At 44.9% G+C, this 27353-nt stretch overlaps 1 protein-coding gene across 1 annotated transcript in view; it reads right to left on the reverse strand.

Moving 5' to 3' along the window:
- Positions 1-15952: 15952 nt before the first annotated feature.
- The window catches only part of LOC307128959 (uncharacterized protein), a 42600-nt gene continuing 31199 nt past the window's right edge, over positions 15953-27353 (reverse strand). Inside the window, exons 4-5 of the mRNA XM_079821050.1 lie at positions 16557-16663; positions 15953-16464 (exon numbers count right to left, since the gene is read on the reverse strand). Coding sequence (XP_079677176.1) covers positions 16329-16464; positions 16557-16663 — 243 coding nt within the window. The 3' untranslated portion in view covers positions 15953-16328. The remainder of the gene's footprint in view (positions 16465-16556; positions 16664-27353) is intronic.

The following is a 27353-nucleotide window of genomic DNA, read 5'->3' on the forward strand; positions in this document are numbered from 1 at the left end:
CGGACAGCACGCCAAATACGCATTTAAATTACTCTCCATAAATTATATGTAAGTGTGAACTCGGGAAATTATGTTTTATAAACAAAGTTCGGGAGGAGCACGTTCAGATAATTGACACAGGTGGAGAGCAATCAGCTAATCATCAATAAGAGGTATATATACACGCAGCAGTCTTTCCCCTGTTCATTGACAGTTTTCCAGCAACCCTCCACCACCCCTTTTTCACCACTTTTATTCATCAACCACTTACATACAGGGGGGGTACTTTGGGTTCGGGCCATATTCCGAGCTCGAAGCCCTCCCCCCGGACAGCACGCCAAATACGCATTTAAATTACTCTCCATAAATTATATGTAAGTGTGAACTCGTGAACTTTACAAACCAATCGATGTGCAGTTTCACTGCGTGATTGTATAAAGGCTTCAGAATCTGAGACAAATTAGTTTTCCCCGTAGCGTCTTGTCAACAATCTCATTGGTCAGGTCGACCCTAGGAGTGACTTTGCCCAGACTTTAAAGAGAGACGCACAGATCCACGTCTTTCTCTTGCACCTACGACCGACACACCGTATCTGCTGGCTCCCACCTGGCCAAGACATCCAGGCTGGCAGGCCTACACACACATGGAGCCATGTACACCTTCATCTCCTCCTCTTCCCGCTTCTCATGGTTGCTGTGCATGTGTGGTACCGGAAACCTGCTCAGACCACATGGTTGTGGGCCGGAAGGTCCAACACCTCAAGCCATGTGCAGCTTCCTTGACCACGACGGAGTTGAAACTGACCATGAAACCAAACCATCTACTAAGAGAACCATCAAATCAGGAACTTTACTAAACTGCTGCAACGGCAATGCAAGTATCACATATCTTAACTAAGCGTAACTAAACTAAATGTAGCTACATCAAGTTAATCTTATACATCATAATGAATAATCATAATAATCATAATAATTATTAATATTTCCCCTTTGAGCTAACTCACTACAAACTTATTTTTAACTGGTTTGACCTAAATAATTAGTCTTGATTGTTTAGTTTTAATATACTTCATGTTTACCCTTTTCACTAAGAATTTTTGTCATTTAATTTTTCTCCTTATTTAACCTGTCTCTGAGTTTAATCAGGTCAATACAAGATGATCCATCTATCTCTTTTGCCAATTGAATATTCTTACTTATTAGCTCATCTCTCTCTTTGTGAGGTCGGTGATCTTGGTTAGTAGTTGGTCTCTCTCTTTTGTGATGTCGGTATTCCTGATTTCTTGCTGGTCTCTCTCTTTTGTGAGGTTGGTGATCTTGGTTAGTAGCTGGTCTCTCTCTTCTGTGAGGTTGGTTAGTAGCCGGCGTGTCTCTTCAGTGTAGTTTGTGCTCTTTGTATGGATGTGGACACACAGCACCATGACGGCAGTCGGCAGAAGAACACACAGCAGCACCAAACATACTCAAGCTGCTCTGGAGCTTCTGTTCCTCACAGTATCACTTCCTGAACACCACAGATATGAAGATCAGGAATTGTTCATATGACTCAAATGTGTGTGTTATAATGAAATAAGTCTCCATACCTGTGTGTTGAGGTGTTTGGTGACTCCTGGTGTGGGAGTTCTTGGTTTCTGTCCTGACATCTGAACTGTTTATGGGATCCGCATTACAATAGATATTCATCTCTTCTTCATCTTCTCTGTCCATGTCATGATTCCTGGGAATGTTCATGTTGCCATAATAAGACATATTCAGTCTGCTGGAGTTAGATGTGAGATTCTTAGAAGTTGTTTCTTCAAGTGGATTGCACTGCTCTGAACTTCTGCATTTGAGCTTTTAGTTTTAGAAAGCACCACTATGGTCAAGAACACGTGATATCCAGGTAGGGGGTTGGAACAACTTATTTGTACTCGAGTGCATTTTTGTCTTGCATTTAGATGTATAGTCATGCTCAAACGTTTACACACCCCTTGCTTGAATAATAATTAAAAAAAGAGGGATTATACAAAATGCATGTTATTTTTTTTTTCTTTTTCGGATTTGTTATTTTATTTTGTCCTGAATAAGATATTTTACATAAAATAACTGAATTTAGAAAGACCCAATTCAAAAGTTGACATACCCTTGATTCTGAATACTGTATGTCGTTCTCTGATGATCTATTCTCTGATGATCTACGTGTGTGTGTGATTTTTGTGATGGTTGTTCTTGAGTCTCTTGTTTGTCCTGAGCATTTAAACTGATACATCTTCAGAAAAATTCCAATAGGTCCCGCAAATTCTTCAGTTTTCCAGCATTTTTTGCATATTTGAACCATTTCCAGCAGTGACTATGATTTTGAGATCCATCCTTTCACAATACTAAATATTATTTTGTTAAAATAATGACTGTACTGTATTTATAAGGGGTGGCACAGTTCAAAAAACCCACGGTTCGGTTCGTATCACGGTTTTAGGATCACGGTTTTCGGTTCTGTATGGCTCTTGTTGTTGTTGTTTTTTCTTTTAATCGTTAACACTCCAGAAATTTACTTCAGCATATGATATAAAGCTTAATTATCCACAATTAAGGATACAGTATTTTATATCATGTAGAAGTTGTTTCCTAACTGAGTCCGACACATTGGCATAACATTTTTCATGTTAATCATGTTAATTTTGATCAGAACAATGCACTGTCTTTAATTCAGCGTGAGCAGCTGACCTGATTAACATGAAAAATAACAAATTTCAGCATGAAATCATGTAGTGAAGTGTTCCGTGTGTTTCACAATCACCACATCCAGCGCTGTGAAAAAAATTATAAAATACATGAAAACACAACACTGCCAGAAGTTTTTGCCCAAACTTCAAAGGTCTGTATAAATTTTTCAAACTAGAAGCATGTCTTAACTTTAATGTTACATTTATCATGTGAACTACTTATATGTGAACTATGTTATATGCAAGTGTGTTTGGGACAGACAGATGTTAACACGGTCGCATTTGCAGTAGATATATGCTGCCCATCGTAGTCGTACTAAAAGCAACAATGGATAAATCACCTCAGATCTTCAAATGGAAACATGAACGTTCAAACTGTGAACAAACAAATATATTCTATGAGAAAGATTGTTTTAGTAACTCAGTATGTATTTTCAGTCATTTTTAAATGGTGTAATATTTGTGAATTTGATTATGTACTTATCTCTGGTGCTGTACACTTGATGCGAGAGCCTGCCCACACACTGTTCTGATTGGCTGTGGTTTTTGATTGATTTCAGAATCAGAATTTGACTTTATTGCCAAGTACACATGTACAAGGAATTTGTTGTGGTGTGCAGGTGCTTTAAGAAAATAAAAAGTTTGACTATTGACATTTTTTAATTTAAGAAAACAAATAAATAAAAAAATATCAATAAGTAAATAAATAGGTCTATAATATACATACTCATTTGGATAAAAATTGCATGTGTAACATACAGTTCATAGTAATGTGCATTAATGTAATGCATATGAAGCATTAATTAGGCCAGTAGCAGATGGGTAAAAACTGTTTTTGTGGCGTGAGGTTTTTGTCTTTATGGACCTCAGTCTTCTACCCGAAGGTAGAACCTCAAAAAGTTTATGTCCAGGCTGAGAACGATCGGCCACAATCTTAACTGCCCACTTCATAGTCCTGGAGGTATACAGGTCTAGCCTAGAAATCTAGAAGCACCCTAGTTGAGTGTAGTCTAGCAACTCTCAGTAGACCTGAGAGCTGGAAAAAACAAACTCTGGTCAGGCCAATCACAGCGTGTGTAGAGTCGGTGGACGGGCTTAATATAATGATGGCACGTCATGGCATAGTTGCGGAGGTTCTGCGTGCTACTCGTAAACAAAGAAGCTGACGAACAGCTGTCTTTTGAATCGGCTTTGGCCGCGACTCTGGAAGACTTGGAGTTAAGCTTTTCTTTGAGAAAAGAACAAAGAACAGCAGTGAAGTCATTCTTAAGAAAAGACTATATATTCAAAATTTTGCCGACCGGATACGGCGAAAGTCTATCAACTAACGTTAGCTTGACTTCACCTTCTTCTTCGCTCTGGTTGGTTGTGGCGCTCATGGCACTATCCAATTGCGTGCAGAGGGAATTTGAAAGACAACCGTTTATCCCACCCCTCGGATTGAGCCCTGTCAATGGTGAGTTTCCAGACCCAACATCTTGATGTGGGTCTGGCTTGTCAGGCTAATACAGGTCCTTAAGAGATGACAAATTACATCCAATCACTTTCTCCGCCGAGTGAATAACATGCTGCAGTCTGCTTTTTTCTTTGGCAGTGGCTGCAGCATACCAGATGGTAATAGAGGAGGTTAGTATTGACTCAATGATGGTGGTATAAAAATGCACAATCATTGCCCCCGGTAGGTTAAACTTCCTCAACTGTCGCAGAAAGTACATTCGGTGATGAGCTTTTTTTAATCAGTGAATTAATGTTTAGGTCCCACTTGAGATCTTGTGTAATGATGGTTCCCAGAAACAGAAAGAGTCCACAGTCTTTACTGGGAAGTCATCAAGCAGTGTGACAGGGGTGGATGGGGCTGGATTCTTCCTAAAATCCACAACCATTTCCATTGTTTTCACCATATTGAGCTCTAGGTTGTTTTGACTACACCAGGATACCAGATGGTCAATCTCCCACCTGTAGTCAACCTCAGCCGCCCCAGAGATTAGCCCGATGAGGGTAGTATCATCTGGAAACTTTAATAATTTGACAGACTGGTGACTAGAGACAGAATCTGGTCCCGCTGCTTTACGGTGTTTCTGCCTTTTGAAAACTCTGTTTACATCTCTCTCCAGAATGTAGAGATGCGTTTCTGTAGTGAAGGTGGAGGGGGAGAGAGAGGGAGGGGGACTGTTGAATGGTGCAACTGTGAAGAGGCCTGTGAAGATGCCTCAGCTCCTGCTATAATGGGAGTGATTAAGCTAATGGTTGATGGAGTTGATGGCCATTATCGCTAATGGTGTCCCATTGTTTTTCAAAACGACAGTAAAAGTTGTTCAGGTTGTTAGCCAGAAGAAGGCCATTAGCATTTGCAAAGTGAGGGGCTTCCCACATGGAAAGAAACTATATAAACATGTATGTTTTAATATAGGTTTTGATATAGGTTTTTAATATATGTGACATATATAAAATTGGCCGTTTTCCTAAATTATATGTACATATATGCACATATATACGTGCATACATATACCTATATAGGTACATTATATATATATATATGTGCATATATGCACATAAATGTTCACCTATATGTTCACTTATATGTGCACCTATATGTTCACTTATATGTTCACCTATATGTGCACCTATATGTTCACTTATACACTCACCTAAAGGATTATTAGGAACACCCGTTCAATTTCTCATTAATGTAATTATCTAATCAACCAATCAATCAATCACATGGCAGTTGCTTCAATGCATTTAGGGGTGTGGTCTTGGTCAAGACAATCTCCTGAACTCCAAACTGAATGTCAGAATGGGAAAGAAAGGTGATTTAAGCAATTTTGAGCGTGGCATGGTTGTTGGTGCCAGACGGGCCGGTCTGAGTATTTCACAATCTGCTCAGTTACTGGGATTTTCACGCACAACCATTTGTAGGGTTTACAAAGAATGGTGTGAAAAGAGAAAAACATCCAGTATGCGGCAGTCCTGTGGGCGAAAATGCCTTGTTGATGCTAGAGGTCAGAGGAGAATGGGCCGACTGATTCAAGCTGATAGAAGAGCAACTTTGACTGAAATAACCACTCGTTACAACCGAGGTATGCAGCAAAGCATTTGTGAAGCCACAACACGCACAACCTTGAGGCGGATGGGCTACAACAGCAGAATACCCCACCGGGTACCACTCATCTCCACTACAAATAGGAAAAAAAGGCTACAATTTACACAAGCTCACCAAAATTGGACCGTTGAAGACTGGAAAAATGTTGCCTGGTCTGATGAGTCTCGATTTCTGTTGAGACATTCAGATGGTAGAGTCAGAATTTGGCGTAAACAGAATGAGAACATGGATCCATCATGCCTTGTTACCAGTGTGCAGGCTGGTGGTGGTGGTGTAATGGTGTGGGGGATGTTTTCTTGGCACACTTTAGGCCCCTTAGTGCCAATTGGGCATCGTTTAAATGCCATGGCCTACCTGAGCATTGTTTCTGACCATGTCCATCCCTTTATGACTACCATGTACCCATCCTCTGATGGCTACTTCCAGCAGGATAATGCACCATGTCACAAAGCTCCAATCATTTCAAATTGGTTTCTTGAACATGACAATGAGTTCACTGGACTAAAATGGCCCCCACAGTCACCAGATCTCAACCCAATAGAGCATCTTTGGGATGTGGTGGAACGGGAGCTTCGTGCCCTGGATGTGCATCCCACAAATCTCCATCAACTGCAAGATGCTATCCTATCAATATGGGCCAACATTTCTAAAGAATGCTTTCAGCACCTTGTTGAATCAATGCCACGTAGAATTAAGGCAGTTCTGAAGGCGAAAGGGGGTCAAACACAGTATTAGTATGGTGTTCCTAATAATCCTTTAGGTGAGTGTATGTGCCTCATCTCTTGCCTTCGGTGCATCTTGCTTCTTTCGAGGCATTCTAGTCTCACAAAAACAACTTCCTCCAGCCACTCAACTTCAAAAGAGGGTTTGTTGCACCCGAAAAAAACTGAAGCCCCATGTGTACTAGCCTCCTATTGGCCTGGAAGCACCGCTGCCACCATGTGTCATGTAGTGTGTTGTCGAGAGGCCAGGAGGTTGATAGGAAGGCTCAGTACAACAAAGGGGCTAGTTTCCCAAATGCCAGACGTGATTTATTTACAGCATTTCAAAAATTGTGCAGTTCACTCAAAGTACAAAAAAAAACAAAGAAAACAAATAAACTTAATGTAACTTATACTTAAACTAAAAACAAAAGCAAAATGCTGTGAGCAGCAAAATCTGGCACTAAACAATGCCTAGTAGCTTATCAAGCAGAGCAAACTTCATGTCTCACCTCAGACAAACATTCAAACACTTTGCGCAGTATATAGAATGCAACCTCCCCAAACACATTCAAACAATGGTTTAAATAGTCAAGTTTCCCGCCAAAGCCCTAGTGGGATAAACCATTGTCACGGGGTGGAACCTTTTCCTGAAACAGTCATCACAGAATTACACAGCAAAACATTGTCAGCCAAATACAATAAGTACATGTTCAAAATTCATTTCTTACATCCTCTCATTATAATACACACAAACCCAACATATAAACATAAAAACAAACATTTAATCACTTCATAGCACTCGAAACATTGGAAACATGGTATGATCGATCAGACAGCAAGCTCTGGTTACGCGCGCGACCAGATCCCGCTTCCAAACTACAGGTCCTGAAAGATCAGATCTAACATGTGCTATAATATGCAAATTAACCAAATAAAGACAATTTAAAACAGACACTAGCTTGCTGTTATCCTTACCCAACATTGACAAATGAAACCATAAATGTTGGTATTATCCCACCAAACCTGTACATCACAGCATAAACATGTTCAAACACACAATAAATTTACCATAGCACTTGGCTGGCACACTAGTGATGATGTCATTGTCCAGGTTCATCATCACAGTTCACCTATATGTGCACCTATATGTTCATCTATATGTGCAACTATATGTTCACTTATATGTTCACCTATATGTGCACTTATATGTGCACTTATATGTGCACATATATGTTCACCTATATGTGCACTTACATGTTCACCTATATGTGCACTTATATGTTCACCTATATGTGCACTTATATGTTCACCTATATGTGCACTTATATGTTCACTTATATGTGCACTTATATGTTCACCTATATGTGCACCTATATGTTCACTTATATGTTCACCTATATGTGTACTTATATGTTCACCTATATGTGCACCTATATGTTCACTTATATGTTCACCTATATGTGCACCTATATGTTCACTTATATGTTCACCTATATGTGCACCTATATGTTCACTTATATGTTCACCTATATGTGCACCTATATGTTCATTTATATGTTCACCTATATGTGTACTTATATGTTCACCTATATGTTCATCTATATGTTAGTAAAATTATTGAAATCCATAGCTGCTAGGCAACATAAATAAAAGTCCAAAATGTAGAAATGTACATTATTTTTTTACTTAAGAACAATCAAATAGTACAAGAACAAAAATATTGTACAGGAACAAAAATATAGTACAATAACAAAAATAAGACAAAAAACTGAACAGACAAAACAAAACAAAAAAATTTATCTTGTTGATCTTCTCAGCTCAGGGAGCTTCGAATTGCTAGATATGTCTATCTGCACTCGGCTGGCTGCCAGCCACTTCTTCAATGTAGCATCTAGAGAAGACAAAAATAATAAGACAATATAATAATAATACTAATATAGTGCTTCATCAGGAACCCAAAGTGCTAACAGTACAGCTGCGATTGGACACATATTTTGGATAAAGGGCTGATCATAATAAAAAATGCGTCATGTAAACACGTCAATTGGACGATTCTGATTGGATTCTGCTAAATCTGAAATAAATTCTGATTGGAAACATCACCCTCCCCTTTTTTTTTTGCAGCATCGTTCTTTCATATGCACATGTCCGTCAGCCCTTGGAAGACTAGGTGGAGGTGTCGTAGATGTTAATGTAGTTGTTGACATAGATGGTTGTATCGCTGTAGATGTTGATGCAGATGGTAGCTCAAAGGGTGTCTCAAAGGTCCCAGTCAGCAGCTCATCCTCCTAAGACAATGCAATGCAAGTGTTAAACACTGAAACACGGTTAAACACAGCAGTCATTTTGACATGTCATCACATTATTTACTCTGACCACATCACCCTAGGCTCCTAAACTTACTACCTCACACCTACTTCAACTTGCGACAGGAGAGATTCAACTGTATAGTCCTGACTGTCTATATGCCTATCAAAATTACAATTGGAAGTCGTTGGTCTCTCCTTCGCGTGAGGCTCAAGAAAGGACATAACGGTCATAAACTTCCCAAACTTTCATCTCTATTGACTGCCTCCTTCAGCACCACTCCTTTTCTCCTTCTCTGTCCTCCTTTCTTTTAAATATTTGTCTCTCAGATATTTCCATTTTCATCTGCATTCCTCCTCTACCAACACAGGGTAAAAATAACAATTAAGCTAATAACTAATACGTTACCTAATATTGATCCACATGAAAGCAATTTAGAGCCCGCAAACTATTGCTACTGCTGTTACCGTTAGTAACGTTTCAGTTTAAATGAATGAAGGCAACTTACCTGACAAATCCACTGCCCCACTAACGTGCCTTCATGCCTGCTGTTTTTTGTTTAAATTGTGGTAGTGGTTGGTGAAGTCATAGAGCTCCGGGTAGCCCGCCATAACAGCCATAACAAGTTTCTCCTCCATCATTGCAGGCTCTGATCTGAGTAACTGTAAACTTCCGTCATCACAACGGAAGGCCCCGCCTCTTCATTAATTTGATTGGACAATAGAAAAAAACGCGATGACGTCGGGCGCTTTTCCGCTCAGAGCGCTCCTTCTAAAACGCGAGGCGCAGCAGGCGGTCAAAACGCGAGGCGCCGGGGCGCATAAGCAGCGCGCATAACGCTCTCTGCCAACCGAAATCTATTCAAAAGAGGCGCCTCTCGCTGCAAAATTGCGTTCTGTGTGATCGGGGCCTAAGTTGCTAAAAATGGCTAAAATATTCAATTTAGGTGTTTTTTGTTTTGTTCATGCATGTGCATGCACACTAGTTACTGTAAATCATCATAAGATACTTCCACAACCCAAACTTCCACCTGATGTTACTTAAAGTGGAGCACAAATTGGAAATACCATATCACTTTGTTCTTTCCATATTGCAGCGATACCCATGTTTTTATCTTGTTCGAAAAAAAACAGTTCCCTTTCAGTCGGTCATGTTCGACGTACGTCGGACGTACCGACGAATTGGGATCACTTCAGGGAGCCCCTATCAGCTTCGAGATATAGAGAACAGGCCAATGGACCATTGGCGTGCGAGATTTGCATCTCGCGCTCCGCCCCGCGCCGCGGGTATAAACAGGAAGCGAGAGCAAATGCACGCTGTCATTCACTTCGGAGCCGAACGGCGTTGATGAAGCAAGACTGCTTTTCTAAAAGAGAGCCTATCTGCAAGAGAGATGCTCCAGAGAACGAGAAGGACGCTCTGTGTTGGCGAAAAGGCACAATCAGTGCGACCGCGTGCTCACCGCTGCATCAGCATAACAAACTGCTGTTCTCACAGCAACTGTCGGTTTTGGTGAGGGCGTTTGTTTCAGTGAATGCAAACACAGGACTGCACTTAACCGCCTGTGTGTTGCCGCGGTCTTCCCCTGGGTGCTTCAGCACTGTTGAAAGAGCGTTTCCTCATAAAAGAGCAACACGGGTGTGACTGCGTCTTTTTCAAGACGTCATTCCACTCGTGCGTTTCTGGATGCGGTTGTTTCCTGTCCTGACGGCCACAATCCCTCTCGCATAAACATGTTGAGACTGTGTTCGTGGGTGATCTGTGTTCTCTCAGGGGAACGGGATCACGTCGACGCGCTGGTCATCTCACCTTCCGCGTGAGGGTTTGAGTGTTCAGCGCACCGTGTGCCGTCTAGCTGCCGGGTGACAGCGTGGGTTGCCACGGCAACTCAGCGCGCGTCACTCGGCGCCTCCGATGCTCGGTCGAGACTGTGATACCTCAAACGGGGTTGAGTCCCTTCACTTAAAACCCGATCTAGTCTCTTTTCTGGTGCACCAGAGGGGGGGCTATTTTGGCTGATAAGCCTGGGTGACTTGAGGATTACAGTGAGGCTTCCCCGCCGCGTACACCTCTGTGGGCCCCTCACTCCTCTATCGCATCGCAAGCATGTTGAGGCTGTGTTTGTGGGTGGTCTATGCTCTCTCATGACGTTGTTCGTCTTGCCTTTTTCATAAGGGCTTAAGTGTTCAGCGCGCCGTGTGCCGTCTCATGGCCATGCTCACTATCTCACATGTCTGCTGGTAGCTTACAGATGGGATTGCTGGTCCTAAAAAGTGGACCTAGCGTTTCATTTGGGGCTCTAGCAGAGGACAGATGTCAATCGCTGCATCGGAGAGAGGGCTGTTATGTGTTGAAAATGAAGATGATGCTGAGATCCCCACCGTAATAGTGGGCGCTCGTGCTGAATCAGATTCATAATTGACAGCCATGCTTTCCCGGGTGGCTGAGGCATAGTGCAACGCATAAATCGCCTTGCCTGCCCCTTGCCTTTTCTCGGATGTGCATTGGAAGGCTTTGGCATTGTGGAACTATTGGTGTCAAAATATGGAACACCAATAGGGCCATAATCTGTATAAAGTTTTCCTCTCTCTCACTACCCTCATCGGTGGGGTGGCAGTGCCACTGGCAGGCCACCTCCGCCCTGCTTAGTGCATGAGGGTAGTTCTGAGCTGAGGTTGAGCTGCGCACAGCGCTGGCCCTTGGCTAGACGATGTCCACCCTGGTCCAGAAACACCATTGACCCGGATTCGGTCTGGAACTGTTCTTCCCCGGAGGAGGGCCGGGTGGAAAACCATTAGTAATTCTGTTCCGCCACTGGTGTTAAAAACAGCCAGTGGTACCCAAATTAAATAAAAAATAAGAGCAGTTCCAATACCTCTGGGTCTTGGGAGTTCAGGAATGGCAGCGTGTGACGCTACAAAGCCTCACCGCATTCATTCCCCTCCCCACAAGAGGGCGAGAATGGCAGTGAGTGATGCTATAAAGCCTCGCCACTCTCATTCCCCTCTTCTCAGCGGTGCGTGGACAACAGTGCGCAACGCTATGCCTTGCCACTCTTGTTCCCCGCTGAGGAAGGAGGTGAGGCAGACCGTGCGCAACGCCACAAAGCCTTGCCACGCTCAGCCCCTCCTTCATTTGGAGAGTGCGCTTGGCGGTGGTCGACGCTCCCATGCCTCGCCACCCTCAGGCGCCTCTCCCTTCGCCAGCAGGGGGCGCCGGGTGTGGGAACGCACTCAAGCGGCCTCCCCACACTCGCACGCCCCCTCCGCGGATGCAGGTAAGTGTTGCACAGCACACTCAGATCAGGTTGCGAAGGCGGTAGGGATGGCTTGATACCACAATTTTGTCTTCGGTACGGTACCACAATCTAATACCGAAGTACCGATATTAAATCGATACCATACAGCAGGGGTGGGCAATTCCAGTCCTCGAGGGCCACTGTCCTGCAGAGTTTAGCTCCAACCCTGATAAAACTCACCTGCCTGTAGCCTTCTAGTAATCCAGGAGACACTGATTAGCTGGTTCAGGTGTGTTTGATCAGGGTTGGAGCTAAACTCTGCAGGACAGTGGCCCTTGAGGACTGGAATTGCCCATGCCTGCCATACAGGGTCTGAATTTTGATGTGGGTATTGCGCATAATTTTACTCACTCTCGCAAGTTTTGGGTATATGAAGCGGGAAATTACGGCAAATGTTTATTATTAAATTAATCAACAAAGATTATCACATCAATCTGTCATTTGGAAACTTTCTTGTAAGTAATTTCAGCATTACTGCACGTGTCCATTCTCTCAAAATGAGCAAATTGCTTCTGGCTTCAAAAGACATCGCACCTGCACTATAAAAGCAATCTGCGCGCTCAGATTCAACACTTTTGCTTCCATTGCAGGACAGCTGACGGAAATCACTGCCCAAATCTTTTTAAACCTTGCCAATTTGAACATGCAAGCGATTTTATAGCATTTCGTAATACATATGGGATGAGAGCTCTTTGAGAGAGTTTTCTTTGCGCTTATGCCAACAACAAACACACACACACACACACACAAGCCTAAAGAGCTTGCGCATTCCAAATTAAGTTGTTTTTCCTCAGTCAAATACACACAAAATTATGTAAAAAATGTCAATCTTTAGTGAGTAGTCACATAAACACAGTTGGTTATTTCTTTCGCGGATGTAAATAGTGCAATAGAATGGTGCAAATATTATGAAATCTAAACGTCACTGGTTGAAACGAACGCTGGAGATTTCTTTATATTTAAACGATACGATCTTATGCATGTGTGTTAATCAGTGTTAAAAGAAAAATGAAAAATCGTTAGAATTATGCACTCACCTGTCGATCTCTTAATGTCTTACAAGTCAGGAATTAAGTGACCGATGCTTGGCAAGGTTTGATGGTTCTTCAGCAGTTTTATAAGCAAAGTAATTCCAAATTTCACGTCTATTAATGAGTTTTGTGCGTGTTGAGTGAGATTCAACTGCTGTATTCATCTTGTCAGTTTGGGTTGCACGCTGCCACCTAGCGGTGAACTTCGGAACAGCAGCATATCCCGAAATGAGCAAAATCATGATATCGTACCGTTTGAAATAAAATATATACAGGTATTTTTCCAGTACCGGTATACCGCGCATCCCTAGGAGGCAGCCATTGCTCCCTTGAGAGAGCGTGGTGTTCAGGGACAAGGTGCTAAGTCTGGTAACTCTCATGATCATGAGACCCCGGCCTGGATATGTGCCCAAGGTTCCCACTACTCCCTTCCGGGATCAAGTGGTGAGCCTGCAAGCGCTGCCTCGCTGACATATATTTGTAGAGCTGCGGGCTGGGCGACACCTAACACGTTCGCTAGATTCTATAGCCTCCTTGTAGAGCCGGTATATTCCTGTGTGCTCACTTCCCTTAGTCAGTAACGCCAAAGTGCCTGTTCCAGTGTCGGTTTGCTGCGCCATTCCCTCCCCACGATTTTAAGAAATGTATTAAATTAACAAGAAAATGAAACAAAAGAATGTTAAGAGGTGAATAAAATAAAAAAAATGTTGATGTATTTTGGCTGTGTGCGTGTGTGTGTGTGTGTGTCTGCCTGCACAGATGTGTGTGTGTGTGTGTGTGTGTGTGTGTGTGTGTGTGTGTGTGTGTGTGTGTGTGTGTGTGTGTGTGTGTGTGTGTGTGTGTGTGTGTGTGTGTGTGTGTGTGTGTGTATGTGAGAGAGAGAGAGATAGAGAATCTCAACAGTCCGGAAATCAGTCCACAGAGGGGCTTAATTTATCCTTATATTCTTCAACCTCATTGAGGTTTCAGACCACCAAGGAGCTCCAGAAAAACATATTATATTTATTTTCACTTTATTTAAGTTAATGGGTGTGGCAAAAGTGCTTCAATTACATAACACCGTAACTTTTTATTTTGTGTGTATTTTTTTTTACATAACATTGGTTATTGCTAATGACATACAGAGTAATTAATCTACTCTGTTAGCCCGGACAAGTTGAATGTACTTAAAAAATTGGAGCAAACTGGTTGCCCTAAAAAATTAGTAATGTGAACTAAAAAGAGTACATGTAACTTAAAATGTTTTAGTTTAAAAAATTCAGAACCTAGATAAAACTCCCCCTGCTGCTACTGTGATTTGCATTTGTGTAGCTCACAGCATGTTCATTTACATGTTAAAGCCTCCCCTAGAATTAAGGGGAGGGGGGGTCATGGGGGGACAACTGCCAAGCAAGGCCCACGTCAATTTACGACAATTTACGGCAGTTTTCGTTGTTGCCTGCAAATTGCCGTGCACAGTCGTAAACCTGAAGTTTCACGGCAATCTACAGTGCCACATACTGACGAAAATCCCACTTTTCATGCAGTGATTATAAAAATAATTAATAAACTGTGGCAAGATGTGAAAGGGGAGGAGAATTTATACGTGTGTCACATTCAGTCGATAAAACACTTCCATAAAGGATACACCTGTGTATCCTCGCTTATGACTCCCCAGGAAACCTCCTCACTTGTGAGTCCTGTCCCCTTTGCAGAAAAGCATCCCCAAATAATTATGTTTCCACCTCCATGCTTCACGGTTGGGATGGTGTTCTTGGGGTTGTACTCATCCTTTTTCTTCCTCCAAACACGGCGAGTGGAGTTTAGACCAAAAAGCTCTATTTTTGTCTCATCAGACCACATGCACTTCTCCCAGTCCTCCTCTGGATCATCCAGATGGTCATTGGCAAATTTCAGATGGGCCTGGACATGCGCTGGCTTGAGCAGGGGGACCTTGCGTGCGCTGCAGGATTATAATCCATGATGGCGTAGTGTGTCACTAATCGTTTTATTTGAGACTGTGGTCCCAGCTCTCTTCAGTTCATTGACCAGGTCCTGCCATGTAGTTCTGGGCTGATCCCTCACCTTCCTCATGATCATTGATGCCCCACGAGGTGAGATCTTGCATGGTGCCTCAGACCGAGGGATATTGACCATCATCTTGAACTTCTTCCATTGTCTAATAATTGCACCAACAGTTGTTGCCTTCTCACCAAGCTGCTTGCCTATTGTGCTGTAGCCCATCCCAGCCTTGTGCAGGTCTACAATTTTATCCCTGATGTCCTTACACAGCTCTCTGGTCTTGGCCATTGTGGAGAGGTTGGAGTCTGTTTGATTGAGTGTGTGGACAGGTGTCTTTTATACAGGTAACGAGTTCAAACAGGTGCAGTTAATACAGGTAATGAGTGGAGAACAGGAGGGCTTCTTAAGGTCTGTGAGAGCCGGAATTCTTACTGGTTGATATGTGATCAAATACTTGTGTCACACAATAAAATGCAAATTAATTATTTAAAAATCATACAATGTGATTTTCTGGATTTTTGTTTTAGATTCCGTCTCTCACAGTTGAAATGTACCTATGATAAAAAAAACGGCCCAAACTGTCTGCAGGGTGCTAGAGCACACAGGGCCTGAGTTACATACTTTCAAACATGAATTTATAACCCCAGTGCCTCTTTTTGGGGGGTTATGACAGCTCAGACAACATATACTTACATGTTTATCACTTTTAGCAGTGGTTTATGTAATAGACATTTAACATTTAAAGTATATACTTGATGATGTAATTCCGGACCCTGTACAGGGTCCTCGGAGTGTAAGAGGTTAAAAGAAAGTAATGGAGGCATGGTAAAAAGTTTGCAAAAAAGTTTTAATGTGACCTTCATATAACAAAAATACTTATTTTTTTAATATTTTTTTTAAGTTGAAGTTGAAGAAACATGTTCCACATTTCTGTCATCATCAGTTGAATGAACTGACTTACTGAACTAGGAAATAGCTTCTTATTTCTAATGCCATGAGCCACACACAGATATTCAGCATCTCTTCTTGAGCATTAAACACATGCAGTTACACATGACAGTCTGTGAGAAGCAGCAGACGCCTGTCCTAACAGCCATTAGAAATGATCACCCCTCCCACCCTTGAGTGCCTGTGTTCTGGCCATTTCAAATCCCTTACACATGTTTTTATTAGGGGGGAATAAACCTACAGTTCATGTATTGACTTATTTTAAAATGACCTTCTCACAGATCCACTGAATTGCACGATTACATGGATAATCAGCGAATCCTGCCCCATAATTTACAGCACAATCTTCCTCGATTCCATCGTAACTATCTGGCTCTCCAGGCGCCCAGAACCTGAAATTAAAGATCAGCATTTGCTTTCTGTGTGATATGATACTGGTGTTGATTTATTAGACAATAATGGGTTCAATTCAGTGGTTTCTCACCCAGAGGTCAGTGTGCTGCCATCAATCCATTTCCATGTGCCCTCCACATCACGGTCAGTCAGACCAATCCAGACTTTAACACCAGCAGATATGTTCTTAACAAAACCCTGAGAAAATGAAACAATATCACATTTAGTCCTTGTGAAAAAAAGTGCACTTTAATGTACTTTTTTAAAGTGTACTTATTGCACAAATAATATACTTTAAAGGTAAACACTTAACTGTGATTTAAATGCAATGTTTTCGGCACACTGAATACACATTAAGTATAATTGATTTCAAATGTATCACATATTAAGTTGAAATAAAATGTAATAAGTTGCCATTAAGAGTGATTTTTTGGAACAACTTAACCCTTTGAGACCTAAGGGTATTTTTACAATTAATTTTCCGCCTGGTGTTATTTACTAAAAAAGCTTGTAAAACATCAACCCTGTTGAGCACAGACAATTGACACACCTCTTTTTTTTCAAGACAAGTTGCACTGTCAGTATTTTTGTGTTGCATTGATGTCACCTGAATGTAAAATAAGTTATGGGACCATAAAGACAAATGAAAACATAAAACGGAAATTGAATCACTCAAATATTTATTGAAAACACACACAAATAAATAAAAGCTAAGCATATTTCCTCTGGAAAACAGTTTGTTCAAGTCTTTGGAGTCCTGGAACTCAGGAATAAACATGATAACTTATACAGAACCAAAACTATTTACATTTTTCCAAAAAAAGTCCAGGCGCTTTTGGCCTCTTTGGATTTTGGATATTTACTGGTGCCAAGCCTCAAAACAGTTCCTATCAGGAACTTCTCCACAAACTTTCTTCTCAAACTTTTTCCTCAAACTTTCTCCACAAAACTGCAGCGCGTCTCTCTCTCTATCTCCTCAACACTAGCCATGCGCCTCTCTCTCTCCACAATAACAGAGCTGTGGTAATGCGTAATGACGCACACCAACGTGGATGACGGATCAGCCTGTCATTGGTCAAACCCTCATCCAAAATGGCAGCTAGCATCGCGCTAGCGGCAAAAATGACGGGAAATTTATAAATTATGGACATCAAGTGGATATATCTTGGATGTAAGCTTTTTGATTTATTGCTGAACAACTCCAAAAAGATGCACATGTTCCAGGCTGGATAGAAAACCTTCTGTAAAGGCTACAAAGACACCAAAGACACCCCCGTGATGGCTAGCTCGTTAGCTTTCTGCTGGAAAAAAACGGTAAGAAAATCGATAAAAGTTTCATGAAATAATATAGATATTTATCGGAGGTGCCGTGTGACGTCGTGGGCGATGCCGTCGGGCTCTGAGGGACTTTAATACAACTTTATATGTTCTTTCATAATTGCTTCTAATGTCTTCAAACTATAGTTAAAGGGCACTACTCATTATATTGAGAAGCAATTAATGTGAACTAAATTAAAACTTTAACGTAATTTACATGTACACTATTATATAATTACATTTGTAATTACATTTTTCTAATAGTACAGCTGCAATTTAGTATAATAAACAAATCCAAATTGAAACCCTCTACATTTATTGATAAAAAAAATCTGTAAAAATACCAAGAAACAATTCACACTAACACAAATTCATTTAGAAAGCGTCTAGCGGACAATGAGGATTATACAAAGGTACCTAAATCTACCCATCACAGAAAACATTCTGCATTTTTACATTTTCAGAAAACATTATTCTGTATGATTTATAAGATTGTTTCATCATGGGGACCTAAAAAAATGTCCCCACAAGGTCAAAATTTACTGGTATTACTATACTTGTGGGGTCAACTGGTCCCAATAACGTAAGGATTACCATGTACACACACAGAAGCAAACACACAGTACCTCACACACACAACAAATTAATTAATACGAACAAAATGTAAAGAAAAGTATCATTGCATGTACAACACTAAGATTTAGTGTTTGATTGATATATCGGCCGGCCGATATATCGGCCGGCCGATATATCGGGCCGATTAGGGATCGACCGATATGGATTTTTTTAGTGCTGATGCCGATACCGATTTTTTTTTCATCAGCCTTAGCCGATGAGCGATACGGGCTGCCGATTTTCTTGAGCCGATATTTGGAGCCGATACTGCTTTTGCTCCCTCAATTTACATCATAAAAATGACACAATGATCATGATGATAAAAATTAAAAATTTACAATTTAAAAAAGGAACATTTATTGAACTAAAAAAAACAATATTTAACAAATAGTAAAAACAGGTGAGGTAGAACAAGAAGAAAAAAAAAGAGTTCAGTGGTGAAAATAAATTCTGAAAATAAATATTTAAGCATAAATAAAATAATTACACTATTGCACACATTATCAACAAGCAAGCAGCATAATAAAGTGCACACTGACTGTACTATACTTCATTTTAAAACTATTTACAACCTAGTCATTTAATGGTTACACTCTAAAAAATTCTGGGTTAAAAATAACCCAAGTTGGGTTGAATATGGACTAACCCATTCGGTTGTTTTGACCAAGCGGTTGGGTTAAATGTTTGCTTAAAACAACCCAATCGCTGGGTTAAAACAACCCAATCGCTGAATTAGTCCATTTTCAACCCAACTTGGGTTATTTTTAACCCAGCATTTTTTAGAGTGTAGGTGCACTTAACTTAATCTCTTGTAGAGCAACACCAGCGGTAATTCAGGAAAAAATCTCTGAATGCTCCATGTGAAACTTCAGTTTTTCGACCTTTTACCAGCGTGTCAATTCTCAATTGATTTTGATTAATATGCGTGAGGGAGGGAGAGCAAGACACTTTGAAGATGGTGAGAGCTGCCTGTGGACACCTGTCTTAAAATAATGCAGGGAAAAAAATATCGGCGAACGCAGCAGCCTTGTATCGGCCGATGCCGATACACGTAAAAAGCGCAAATATCGGCCGGCCGATATATCGGCTACACTAGGGCCGATAATTGCAGGTTTTTTTTTTACATGTATCGGCATCGGCCGATACAAGGCTGCTGCGTTCGCCGATAGTTTTTTCCCAGCATTATTTACAGACAGGCGTCCACAGGCAGCTCTGAGCTGCTGGAGATGCTGCAGTTCATGCACTGACCCTCTCCCCACTAGCAGTGCTAGAATCTTCTCTTCAAGACAACGATAAGTTTTAAACTTTTATCTTTAAACTGTTTGACTAAGTTGAAATTTTGACATACACTTTGAAAGTGGAAACACGTTGCTCTATATGTGCTTGCAACTATAGCTAAGCAAGTTTGTGCGTCCAAATGGAAAACGCAAATGCTGAATGCCTTGTCTATAAAACTGCTTGCCATTGTATTTAGGGAGCTGCAAATAGCTCAGTTGTAGGCTATTTGTATGCATACGGTAGCTGTTACGAACACTGGTCATGGGATTAAGTAATGCCAGCGTTGTTCCGTGGTATTTGATGGAGTTTTATTCAGTGACCACCTGGCTGCGGTTTGGACGCATGTGTGTGTGTCTCTCCAGTGTTTCCCACACATAACACATGTGCGCCACAGAATCAACACCGGCCGCCACATATTGCGTCTTATGGCAGCCGCCAAAGCGAATTTTTATCCCGCTAAAGCCTTATTTGATCGGTGAGTGATATAGCTGCGCTTGTGATGAGTCGCTTGTTGCTGAGAGAACGAGCAGAGAGAGAGAGACCCTCCCCCGGCCACGCACGCACTCTCACCGTCTTCAAATGGTCTTGCTCTCCCTCCCTCGCCCATATTAATCAAAATCAATTGAGAATTGACACGATGGTAAAAAAGGTTGGAAGACCGAAGTTTCACATGGAGCATTGGGAGATTTTTTCCTGAATAACCGCTGATGTTGCTCTACAAGAGATTAAGTGTACCTAAGCATTAAATTACTAGGTTGTAAATTGTTTTAAAATTAAGTATATTATAGTCAGTGTGCACTTTATTATGCTGCTTGCTTGTAGCTACTGTGTGCAATAGTGTAATTGTTTTATTTAAGCTTTGTTTTCAGAATTTATTTTCAGCACAGAAATGAAAGCTCTAGCATAAGTTCTGCTGGGGAGACTCAATTACTACGTCACTTATTGCCTTCATTCTAACCCAATTATATTCTCATGCTCACCGTATAAAAGCCCAGTACTTACACATGTTTGAGTTCGCAGATACCGAAGTGACGATTACGCAGATCTGAAGCGACGATTACGCAGATCTGAAGCGACGATTACCCCCATCCTCCCCACCACCACCAGGATGGTCCTGTCCATACCTCCCGGGGGGTCGGCTGCGCCCCTGCCCTTGTCTTCAGGCAGGAATTGCAGATCCGATACCCTCGGATTATGCCTACGGACGGGGCCTACGCCAAATTGACTTTGTATATTATTAGCTTGCTGAGCTATCATTAAATGCACTATTGTCGATATAATTCTCCCGAGTCTTTCCTGCAGAACTGTTTTTTTTTTCTTGTTCTACCTTACCTGTTTTTACTATTTGTTAAATTATTATTCTTATTTTTTACTACAATAAATGTTCCTTTTACAAATTGAGACTTGTAACATTGTTATCATCATGATCATTGTGTAATTTTTATGATGTAAATTGAGGGAGCAAAAGCAGTATCGGCTCCAAATATCGGCTCGAGAAAATCGGTACCCGTATCAGTCATCGGCTAAGGCTGATGAAAAAAATCTGTATCGGCATCGGCACTAAAAAATCTGTATCAGTCGATCCCTACTAAGATTCAAAACTTTGGGTAACGCTTTACAATAACGTTTAATTACTTCATTTAACATGAACTTAGAATGAATAATACTTTAAACAATTATTAATCTTAGTTAATGTTAATTTCAACATTTACTTATTAGGGGTGTAACGGCAGACTTTTTCGTACCGAACTGTTTCGGTACAGGACTTCCGGTATGGTGCACGTGTGTACCGAACAGTATGATGGCAATCTTTAACAGTTAACAGTCGGCTTGTTTTACGCACAGAATACACTTCAATCCGAGTTCCCACTCAAACATATTAAGTATTCAGACCATTTTATCATGAAATTCGAGTGATAATTCCCATTTTGATGCTCTTTAATGTGACGTGACAGATCACTGTATAGGCACGTCAGTTCAAGCGGCAGCGTGGAGCGAGTGAATGCAATCATCTCATCATAGTCAAAGATTAAATATGAATTAACATTAGAAGGTGTGTTGAGGATACATTACAACTTACTGAAACATATCACATGTTGTGTAATCGCTCAATCAGTGTTTCAACGGCGGAAAGACGTCAATAAAACAGCTTGTAAACAATGTCACGCAGCATCACATGACCTCAGGAGTCATTCAGTGTCCACAGCTGTTAGTTCACTAGAAAAATTGTCTCGGTTTACGGATGTAACCCTCGTTCCCTGAGGAGGGAACGGAGACGTAACGTTAGTGACTAACGAATGGGGGGGGTTTCGCTTAGAAGCCTATCATCTTCGAGCTTAGAGAAAATGCCCAATGGCGTGCCAATGCCATAGGGCATGCGGAATTCGCATACGTAACTCCGCCTCACCGCGTGTGTATATAAGGAAGTACGTGGCAATATTGCATTATGTTACCTGCTTGAGGAGCCAAGACTGAACTCCTGCGTTCCAGGTAGCACAACTGATGTGGCAACGGGACGTTACGTCTCCGTTCCCTCCTCAGGGAACGAGGGTTACATTCGTAACCGAGACGTTCCCTTTCGTTCAGTCACTACGACGTAACGTTAGTGCCTAACGAATGGGGGTCCCAATATAATCCCGCCACTCAGCTGTCTTCCAGTGCCCTGCGTAAGTGTGAGTACCCTGTCGTAAGACTAGTACGGACGAAGGACTCCCACTTATCACAGGAATACCAAGTTACACTCGAAAGCATATCCCAGTGAGGGAATGCCAATAATGCCTACCCGTGGGGAGGACTTAGAGAGTACACATATGACCCGCTGCGGGCTGCATATGGGAAACTCTAGGGTACCAGCCGAAGGTGGATTTTTAACCCTAGAAGTGGCAGGGGCTTGCCAAGGGAAAGACACCTGCTCACTGAGGAGGCTTACGGTGGAAATACTCATGTGGGGGTCGCCGGAGGGGAACCATGCACACGGGGCACCTGGCCGGACATGAGGGTCTGGGCTCGAAGGGCAGACTGAAGTGATGTCGGCGTCGACAGTGCTGGAGGAGCTCAGGGCTCTCGGGGGGCTCACCTGAGGAGAATATCGCACGTATCCAGTCCGTGGAGTGGCGAGCAAGCGAAGACACCTGAGCCTGGCCCATTACCGGCCCCTCGGGGGGGCAAGTACATAGTCGGACACTGGCTCCACTCGGAGATTGTAGAATCTGGCGAATGTGTTAGGTGTCGCCCAGCCTGCAGCTCTGCAGATGTCTGTTAGCGAGGCGCCATGCGCTAGAGCCCAAGAGGAGGCCACACTCCGAGTGGAGTGTGCCCTCACACCAAGGGGACATGGTCGACCTTGCTGCTGGTAAGCCAAAACAATGGTGTCCACTATCCAGTGAGACAACCTCTGCTTTGAGAGAGCACTTCCCTTCTGCTCTCCACCATAACAGACAAAGAGCTGGTTGAGGTCCTGAAACACTGCGTCATGTCTACGTAGGCGCGGAGAGCGCGTAATGGACAGAGCAGTGCCAAGGCTGGGTCTGCCTCCTCCAAAGGCAGCGCTTGCAGGATCACTACCTGATCTCTGAAGGGAGTGGTAGGAACCTTGGGCACATATCCAGGCCGGGGTCTCAGGATCACGCGAGAGTTAGCCGGCCCGAACTCCAGGCACGCTTCGTCAACCGAGAATGCCTGCAGGTCCCCGACCCTCTTAAGGGAGGCCAAAGCTGTCAGCAGAGCCGTCTTCATCGACAGGAACTTAATATCGACCGACCGCAAAGGCTCAAAGGGAGAGCAAGGAGGATTCAGTCTCCTCGCCCCCCTCAGGAACCTGATGATCAGGTCGTGCTGACTTACCTTTTTGTTCTCCAAGAGATCGTGGTGGGCAGATATAGCGGCCACATAAACTTTGAGGGTGGAGGGAGACAGCCCACGCTCCAACCCCTCTTGGAGAAACTCAAGCACGGACCCGATCGGGCATTCCCAGGGGTCTTCTTGGTGGGAAGAGCACCAGGTGACGAAGAGGTTCCACTTCAACGCATAGGCATGCCGAGTGGACTCTGCCCTAGTGGAAGTGATGGTGGCGACCACCGTAGGACTCTCAGAGGAATAGGCCAGGGAGGGGCTGTCGCAAGGAGAATGAGTTCGGGGGACCAGGTCCGGCCGTGCCAGTACGGGGCGACCAAAAGGACCTGCTCCTTGTCCTCCCTGATCTTGCACAGGAGTTGTGCGAGTAGGCTCACTGAGGGGAACGCATATTTGCGTAGGCCCCGCGGCCAGCTGTGCGCCAGTGCATCCGAGCCGAGCGTGCCCTCGGTCAGGGAATAAAACAGGCTGCAGTGGGAAGAGTCGTGGGAGGCAAACAGATCTATCTGCGCGTCCCCGAACTGTTCCCAAATCAGCTGGACCGTCTGGGGATGGAGTCTCCATTCCTGCCGGGAGAGGCTGAAACCGCGAGAGCTCGTCGGCTGCGTGGTTCAGGACTCCTGGAATATGGACAGCACGAAGGGAGCTCTGTTGCTTCTGACTCCATAGGACGAGATGGCGGGCGAGTTGAGACATACGGCGGGAGCGTAGACCGCCCTGGTGGTTGATGTACGCTACAATGGCCGTGTTGTCTGTCCGGACAAGCACATGTTGACCCTTCAGCAACGCTCGGAAGCGGTGCAGGGCGAACCGCACTGCCAGCAACTCGAGGCAATTGACATGCAGGAGGCGCTGGGGTCCTGTCCAGGAGCCCGCGGCTGCTTGTCCATTGCACATGGCACCCCAGCCCGTGGCAGAGGCATCCGTTGATACAACAACATGCCTGGAAACTCGTTCTAAAGGCACACCGGCCCGTAGAAAACTGAGGTTCGACCACGGGGTGAGCGTCTGTAAGCAGGCCCGAGTCACTTGGACCCGGAGCGTGCCAGACTGCCATGCCCATCTCGGGACTCGATCGCGAAGCCAGTGCTGAAGCGGTCTCATATGAAGCAATCCGAGCAGCGTCACCGCGGCTGCAGATGCCATATGCCCCAGGAGCCTCTGAATAGTTCAGTGAAACCGCACTCTTGCTCTCGATTTGACGGAGGCAAGTCAGCAGAGACTGCACGCGCTCGCTCGTAAGCTGCGCGTACATGGCGACCGAGTCGATCTCCAACCCGAGAAAAGAGATCCTCTGCACGGGGCAAAGTTTGCTCTTTTCCCAGTTGACCCGAAGGCCCAGACGGGCTAAGTGGTGGAGAAACAGATCTCTGTGTCCACGAACCTGCTCTCGAGAGTGACTCAATAAGAGCCAGTCGTCAAGGAACTCAGGATGCGAACCCCATGCTGCCGGAGGGGCGCAAGGGCTGCCTCGACAATCTTCGTAAAGACGCGAGGGGACAGAGATAGCCTGAATGGGAGGACCGCGTACTGACATGCCCGCCCCTCGAAAGCAAACCGTAGGAACGGTCTGGGTCGAGGTAGGAGGAGACATGGAAGTAGGCGTCCTTCAGGTCGATCGCTGCAACCAATCGACCGGACGAACGCATTCGAAAAGGCGTTGGCTTTGAACATCTTGAACGAAAACCTGTGTAGGTAACGGTTCAAGATGAGCAGGTCCAGGATTGGTCTTAACCCACCGGTCTTATTGGGTACAATGAAGTAGGGGCTGTAGAACCCCAACTTCATTTCGGCCGGAGGGACAGGTTCGATCGCACCCTTCGCCAGCAGGGTGGCAATCTCCGCACGCATGACGGGGGCGTTGGCCCCGATCACGGTCTGGCGGACTCCCCTGTAGCGGGGAGGAGCCTGCGTGAACTGAATCGCGTAGCCATGCCTGACGGTCCGCGCGACCCAGCGGGACAGCCCCGGAAGCTGAAGCCAGGCTCCCAGAGACTGCACCAACGGGGCCACACGGACGGCAGACGTACCCAGGGTGGGGCAGCGAGGCAGCGTTACCGGCCCGGACAAGGGAGGCTGTTGGGCGTCCCGGGGTCGGGGCACGGTTAACGGCTGCGTCCTGACAGAGGAGACCAGGGAAGGACGCACGTTCCACTGGGGTCTGCTCTGCCAGGAGGATGGCGACAGAGAGGGATGCGAGTGGCGGGACCCGTGGGTGGCGCACACTGTCATCACTGGTCTCTGGGTCCTCAGAGACAGCAACATGAGTTCTTCCCAAGCGCTGCTAGCCCGGGGGCCAGCAGCGGAAGGATTTTACCCCGGCCCTCCACCGGGAGAAGGAGAGGCCCTGCTACCATCTCCTGGGAAGAACTGGAACCCATCTCTGAGTTGTCGACCTCCAGCCTGGCGTTTAACCAGTCTGGGAAGCGGACTGGGCGACATCCTCAAGCACCTCCACGGCGCGGCCCAGGTGAAGGCTGCTGCTGGGGCCGGGCGGGAGGAGGGAGGGCGCCCTCGGCGGCGAGCGGACTGAGGCGACTGAGCCGGCGGCTGGTGAAGCAGCTGGCCGCCGGGGCAGTACGTGTTACAGCCTCAGTCTGCTCTGGGGCGGCCGAGAACCGTTGGGCGCAGTTCTCAGCCGCGCCGCCGAAGAGGCCAGCCTGGGATATGGGTGAGTTGAGGAGGTGGGCCCGCTCAACGTCCTCCACATCACCATGTAAGGCCAGGTGTTCTCCCGGACCACAGCTGTGGACATCGCCCGACCCAGGGAGGGTGTGGCCACCTTCACCGCCCGGGGGCGGGATCAGTTGCGGCACACAGCTCATTGAAGAGCCCTGGGTCGGCTCCACCCTGTGCATGCGCAAAGGGGCAGCGGCCTGCCCGTAGCTCTGCAGGACCACGCCACCGAAGTAGACGAGCCCACAGGCTTTGGGAGGGTGCTTAGGACAGCCACACCACGCCACGTCAAAGCCCTCTGTGGACACCGTAGTGCGCAACAGAGAGTTCAACAGTGGGGGGAGGGGCCCCAGTGTACCCTAGGCCGCGGACCCATCAAGGGCAGAGAAGGCGGAGGAGGCCACCAAACGGTCGCGGGAAGCACGGGGACTTCCGGGACCGCGTGATCTCCTCATGCACCCCGGGAGCAAAAGGCATTGGGGGCGGGGCCCAACAGCTGTCGGGTGCCGCCCCCAAAAACCAATCGCGCAACCACGAGCACCCGCGACTGGGCGGAGTTCCACACCAGCGCGAGACTCGCGGCTGCCCGAGATAACATGGCTGTCAACTTTAGGTCGGATCAGGCAGTGCTGACACACCCGGATGCGGAGCACAACCTAATCGTCATCCCCAAAGGACTCCAGCCCACCTTGGGATGCGGCGATCGACATCTCACTGCTATCTGGAGCGTGAACTGAACGAACGAGGCGTCAGAGACGGGCCGTTGATTCAGTCCAACACTCGCGGGAAGCGATGTGCAAGAGGGGGGCGTGGCCCGAGGAATGATCGTCGGGGTTCTTAATACCACAGCATCGCCCTCAGGTCACCCTGGCCACCAGCCAAAGTACCATCTCACTCGGGGACGGTAGATTGGGGTGTGGCAGAGGGGACTCTCTCTCCTCACGGAGATCATTGAGTCTCGACCGCGACATCGCGATGGTCACGTTCCCGCAATGGAAACGCGACACATCCGCAAACACTGCCTGAACGTGCTGAAGCCCAAACACGTTGAGCAGTGAATGCGCCCATAGACAGCAGTGGAAATCGATCGCACCTGGAAGTGCACGGGCGAGCCGTCTTGAAAAAGACGTGCCACGCGCAAGCTCTTTTT

This window comes from Gobio gobio, assembly GCF_949357685.1.
Source record: "Gobio gobio genome assembly, chromosome: 7".
In the NCBI taxonomy this organism is placed as follows: domain Eukaryota; kingdom Metazoa; phylum Chordata; class Actinopteri; order Cypriniformes; family Gobionidae; genus Gobio; species Gobio gobio.